Source organism: Temnothorax curvispinosus, unplaced genomic scaffold (genome assembly GCF_003070985.1).
Source record: "Temnothorax curvispinosus isolate PA1 unplaced genomic scaffold, ASM307098v1 QBEX01000181.1, whole genome shotgun sequence".
NCBI lineage: Eukaryota > Metazoa > Arthropoda > Insecta > Hymenoptera > Formicidae > Temnothorax > Temnothorax curvispinosus.
In genome coordinates this window covers 1-5,963 of record NW_020209961.1, presented here as the reverse complement: position 1 = coordinate 5,963, position 5,963 = coordinate 1, and the positions used below count along the sequence as shown (strand labels likewise).

Sequence of the window (5,963 nt, the reverse complement as noted above, 5' to 3'; positions counted from 1 at the left end):
ACATTATTTAATTTTATCCAGACAAGAGTTTTGTTTATGAGCACAAAAATATTAATAATAAAACGTCAAATAATAAATAAGGATTATTTTAATTAAAATGGAGCTTTGTGTTAAACGCAATTATTTATCATAGACCACGTATAATGTTCATGGATTATATATAATCTAGACGAGAGCGTTAGGGAAAGGCTTATCTCTTATGAAAATAAACAGAATATATATGTGTAATGAATCATAGTTACAATATAGTGTAACACCTTGCGATAGTAGCGCATCGCGTAAGAATACAATACTATAATGCTTATTATAAATTCAATCGCATGTTATATCCTTTCGAGCACAACATGTGTTTCGAGTTGGTTGAAAAAGTTGTACCTCTCTGTACATATCAAATTTATTTTCAATTCCTTTCTTCCTTTCAACTTTAAAAATATATTTTTTAGCTTTACAAATATATTAATATCGCAGTATCTATTTAATGATTATTTAATATTATTACTTGTGTGTGACGATTATTTGATAAATGTGATAAAAAACTTAAATATGTATAACCCTTACGGTACAAGGTGAAGGAATATGCAACGTAAGTATAATAAAATATATGTAAATATAAATTAAAATAATATATGCAATAATAATTGTACCATTATAACATTACAAAAAAAATTTTATTTAAAAAATAATGGCTGTTAAATCTACGAGTTTATATCAAAAAGTGAAAAGTTTTTGTTATTCTAATAACTAATCATTTTGAAAAAAATTTACATAATTATTTTTCCAAGTTAGTTAGTTAGTTAGTTAGTTATATTCTATTTTCTTTATAAATAATGTTATAATATCGCTTTCTTTTATAAAAGCAATTTTAATGTCATCAATAGGAATTTTCAATCAACCACACAGACTCTCGGAAAACGCAATTAGATAACTGTTACAAAAACATTTGAAAACATAGTTATTGTTAAATATACGGTGTATAACAACAAGAAATTTTGACGAATAATAATGTATCAATTACGTGTATCTATTAATTGCATATACTATTTTAACAGGGTGATTCCAGTGGCACACTCGTTGCCGATGGCATCTTGATTGGTATCGTATCCTTTGGTATGTTTTCATGTGGTAGAGCGGCTTCCCAGAAACGCGTAATGCGAAATAATATCTTCATTTATTTAAATTGATTTATTTTTAATGAAAAACTATGTTATTCTTATAATGCTGTCTTGTAATATTATTTGAATATACCCACCCCCAACAACATATTAAAATTCAAAAATGCCTTATTAGTAATAAATAATTTAGCTATCTATTTATACAATAGGTTAGTAACAAAACATATACGCATTAGCAATAGAATATTTATACACTTGTATTTTAAAAATGTTCAAAATCATGTAAATTTATAAGTCAAAAACAGATCAGTTGATTATTGGTATTTTAATTCAAAACCACATAGTATGCAAAAATATTTTGTTAATATATCTGGAATAAATACTTTGTCTTAAGAATAATGAGCAATCTCTTAATATATTCATATATATATTTATATATATTACGCACAAGATACAAAATATGCAACTTCTCCCGCTATTTCAGAGGCATAAATATATAATCGTAATACAAATAGTGCTGACTCAAGAGAGTTTAAGCGAAAAAATATTATCATCCCCGACGATACTATTCTGCGAACGCCTCCCTCTTACCTGCGCAAAAAGATAACGTGGATCAATACGTGGAAAATTGATTAATTTTGATCAACGGTTATATAAATCGAAGATAACGCGCTTCATGGGCCTCAGTAACCGTCACTATGCTTTCTATTACCGGTCTCACAATCGCGTGCGCTGCAATATATTACAGCACCCATGGTAAGTGTATTCTGAAAATCTTATTAATGAAAAAATGTAAATTGAGTGCATTACGAGCTTCGACGCATCACGAATAATTCGAACGTGTATTACAACGATATTGCTCGATCGGATTGTTACGTAATTTCCGTCACGCGCTTATTTGATCGTCCGAATGAGTTGCATTTTGTCTCAGTTTTGTAATAAACCTAAATATCGCAATAATTATTTAAAAAATTATCTTTTAGTGCTTATCGTATATTTCTAAACGTAACGTAGCATATCTGTTCAGTAAATTTTTATCGCATATTTTAAAAACGACGTGGCGATCTAAGCCCATAACTTTAAAAATTGTGTTAAATTATATTATATTAAAATTTATATATATTTGCTCGTAACTTATTTCGCGCGCGTGTGCATTTTTAAACGTAATCTATATTATTTATATGCAAAGAATAACTATTAAAGTAAAGAAAGAAAATTAATATATAAAAAGACAAAAGTTATATTATATATAATAGACAAGAGTTTTATATTTGTATAGCTAATTTAGCATTGATACTTTTAGAATCGTATTATGCAGGAAAATAAAAATATTTTCAATCGGTAGGGTGTCTGGCAGACACGCAAATCGTCGGCGGCACCAATGCTCCAGATGGTATGTATCCTTATCAAGTATCATTGAAGGATGCATCCAATGGAAGGCATTTTTGCGGTGGGGCCATCGTTAGCAAGAAATATATTATTACCGCGGCGCATTGCTTGGCAGGGTATGCATATCCTCTTTTCTTTTCCACAGTCCAAAACATTTAACTGTCTAATTCTTATTCATTATTGCATTTTGTACATTTGTAATTTTGTAAAAGAAGAAAGATATCATTATATACCGTCTAAATGCAAGTTTAATATAAAACGAAATTATAAAAATATGGAAAATTTGAAAAAACATGCAACGATTTTTTATATCTAGAGATATATGATTTATATTATTTATATAATCAAGATTACCTCTCCACTCAGACATTCAGACAAGTATAATAGCGTTAAATAAATATTGAAACAAAAAAATCATCTTTTAGACTCCTAAATTAAATCAAAGCTAGATAATCATAAACTTTACTGATTGTTACAGTCGGCGATATCCATCCGACATTCAAATCGGTGTTGGAAGCAATAATCTTCAGTCACAAATTATATATACCGCAGATGCTCTAATAATACACGATAATTACAACAAGACGCAATACCCTAATGACATTGGTTTAATTAAATTATCGAAAGACATCACATTTAATAAAACCATCACATCGACAGCTATAATATCTGACAACAAGAATTTTGAAGGTGTTAGATTGCAAGTCTCTGGTTGGGGAAGACTCTGGGTAAATATAAGAAATATATCTAATATCTCATTTAAAATTATCTATCAAAATTATCTAACCAAAATTTATACACAAGGGCGAGTTTTGACAAATATTATTTTACAGCTCTCGAGAACTTTCAAGAACGATATATTATATTCTTTATCATTTCTATATCAAAACTAAGGTATCAGGCATTAGTTTAAAACACTTTATTTTCAGGCGGGCGGTCCGGTTCCAGTACGCCTGCAACATGTCACAGTAAGAGGATATTCTCAAAAGAGTTGCGCTGCGATATACGCACCCGATATCACCGATGGTCATATATGCACCCTTGAATCGAGGGGTAAAGGAGTTTGCAATGTAAGTATATAATTGTAAAATAAATCGTGCACGCGTTTACCTCATAACAACCTTTATCGCGCTAAAAATTATAAAAAAGTTTAGTAAAAAAAATAGTAATGCGTCGTTGCTTTATCTATGTTAATGTCAGATTGATAAGGAATGACGAATGACATTTTTATCGTTCTGATAATTTGTTAGAACTAGTTCTGATAGAAAAGCGGTTAATTGCTTTACAAAAACAACTTTAAAGTGACGATTATTAACGTCACGCGCTGATATCTAAGAGAATCAATATTTGGATGAAAAATTCTGGCGAATATTACTACATTAAATACGCTGACTCGGCAGGGTGACTCTGGTGGTGCGCTTACTTACGGAGACAAACTAGTTGGCATCGTGTCTTTTGGTGTTCCATGCGCCGAGGGCTATCCAGATGTGTTCACTAGGGTGTACTACTACAGAGACTGGGTCAACAAATATATTAATGCAGCCAACAATTAAACATCCTTCTCTGACTTTTTACAACGTATCTATGCATACATTCATTTTTGTAGATACATATATTTTATTGCGCGCGCCTGTGATCGGCTAATTTTAATTATTGAATATTACGTGAAGATGAAAATGAAGTTGTTAAGAAAAAATTATATTGTTACGGATGATATATTTTAACTTATGAAATTTCTCTTCTATTACATGTAATATATATATTGTATACATAAAATATATTATTTAATTATATTTCGATATTACGAGATTGAAATTGATCTACCTTGATATTAAACGTATAATCTTAAGATTCTTTAAAAAATATACAAAGATTTATACTTTCAGAAATTTGGCACAAAAATAAGTTGCGAAATTAAGTTGGTGCATATAAAATTTTGGATATTTTAATGAATAATTAAAACATTATACCTACTTAAAAGAAATACAACTTATTTAATCAAAATAAGCTTTATTGGCATCAATACATTTCTCTCAATGATTTTACAATGAATACATACTATATTTACTAAAAACTATTTATTTTACTCTTTAACTTTAAACTATTTAACTCTATGAATTATTTTACAGTTGTCTCTCTCTCTCTCTTTCTCTCTCTCTCTCTTAATATTATTTTTATTTTTAAAAATTGTCTTTTAAAAAATAAAGTTAAAAATGTTTGAAAATATGACAATCTGTAGATGATACATCCAATGAATAAGAAAGATGTGGTAGGATTTCATAATTCAATTTATTTTACTTTATTGTTATTCGAAATGTACATATGCACCCGAACATTGTTGTTAAGAATTATATTGGTCCATAATGATTGATCAAAAATGTTATATTTTTATTTATACATATTTTATATTCATTCTTCTAACGAATTCTCTTGTCATTTGATTAGGATCTTTTCCTACTGAGGCTCTTAAAATACTATTATCAAACTATTACAGCTTTACCATGCAACTCACTTTACCAAAATAAATAATCTTTACAATGGAATTTTTGAAACCAACGCTATACTGTTCTTTTTATGAACAGTGTGTTTTCTCTAAAAACTCTGTTAATATCCGTGAGTAGCTGCAGTAGCAATTAATATTCCTTAATTTAAATTCATATAAAAAAATTGTGCAAATTTCATTGAAATTTATGCTTATTTGGAACTTTAAGCAAAACAATCCAAATGCGTTTTAAAATAAAGAGTTCTATATGAGACAGTACCTAGAATAACAAGCATAATTATAATTATAAGTGATTAAATTGTATATATACCAGTTAATTTCGTCGCTGGTGGTATCTAAAACAGAAAAATCGAAAGAGAAAGAAGATAAGGATGACCAAGAAGGTGAAAAAGAGATGCGGCAGACGAAGCATAATAGTGAGGTTTGAACCTGACTTTCTAATGTGAACCGATTCTTTTCTCTCTTCCTCGATATTTATTAAAGTATATATTCAGTGCACCACAAAATGAACTTTTATTGCTTTCATTCAATATGTATATAAATACCTAACGAAATCGTAGCTATTAGTAAATAAAACCGTCATCATAAATGAGCCTCTGCGAAAATTTATGCGTTACTTATATCTAGGTGGTATACTACTCAAAGTGTGTCAAATATATGTATATGTGTATATATTTCATGTCTTTTATTTAGTTCAGGAGATGAGGCCAAATAGTTCCAAATCACGCGTCCGTTCTTCTCCTTCAATTAGGACAGCAACATCGCGGGCCTGCGTAAAAAACGCAATCAAATAAATCCACTACTGATGAAAAACGGAATGGGAAAGCATATAAAAGGGCATTGGCGCTAAATTATTGCTGCAGGTATTTCATGAGCAATGATCATAATTTATTTATAAATTGTAACAAGATAAGGAATCTACGTATTATTGAATAAATCAAAGTATGTAAACGATTTCC

The 5,963-nt window shown here is 29.2% G+C and overlaps 1 protein-coding gene across 1 annotated transcript; it reads left to right on the top strand.

Moving 5' to 3' along the window:
• The first annotated feature begins 1,761 nt into the window (after positions 1 to 1,761).
• Positions 1,762 to 4,131, top strand: LOC112462615 (chymotrypsin-2-like). The gene is made up of 5 exons (XM_025028524.1): positions 1,762 to 1,868; positions 2,458 to 2,617; positions 2,980 to 3,229; positions 3,431 to 3,571; positions 3,902 to 4,131. The coding sequence occupies exons 1-5, from the start codon at positions 1,811 to 1,813 to the stop codon at positions 4,052 to 4,054; spliced, it is 762 nt and encodes a 253-aa protein (XP_024884292.1). The 5' UTR covers positions 1,762 to 1,810; the 3' UTR covers positions 4,055 to 4,131.
• The last annotated feature ends 1,832 nt before the right edge of the window (positions 4,132 to 5,963 follow it).

Bases quoted from the DNA above. Each gene is read 5' to 3' on its own strand.
- LOC112462615 (XM_025028524.1), top strand. From the start codon at position 1,811: ATGCTTTCTATTACCGGTCTCACAATCGCGTGCGCTGCAATATATTAC. The intron at 3,230-3,430 runs GTAAATATAAGA...CTTTATTTTCAG, and splicing joins CTGGTTGGGGAAGACTCTGG to GCGGGCGGTCCGGTTCCAGT. The intron at 3,572-3,901 runs GTAAGTATATAA...CTGACTCGGCAG, and splicing joins GGGGTAAAGGAGTTTGCAAT to GGTGACTCTGGTGGTGCGCT.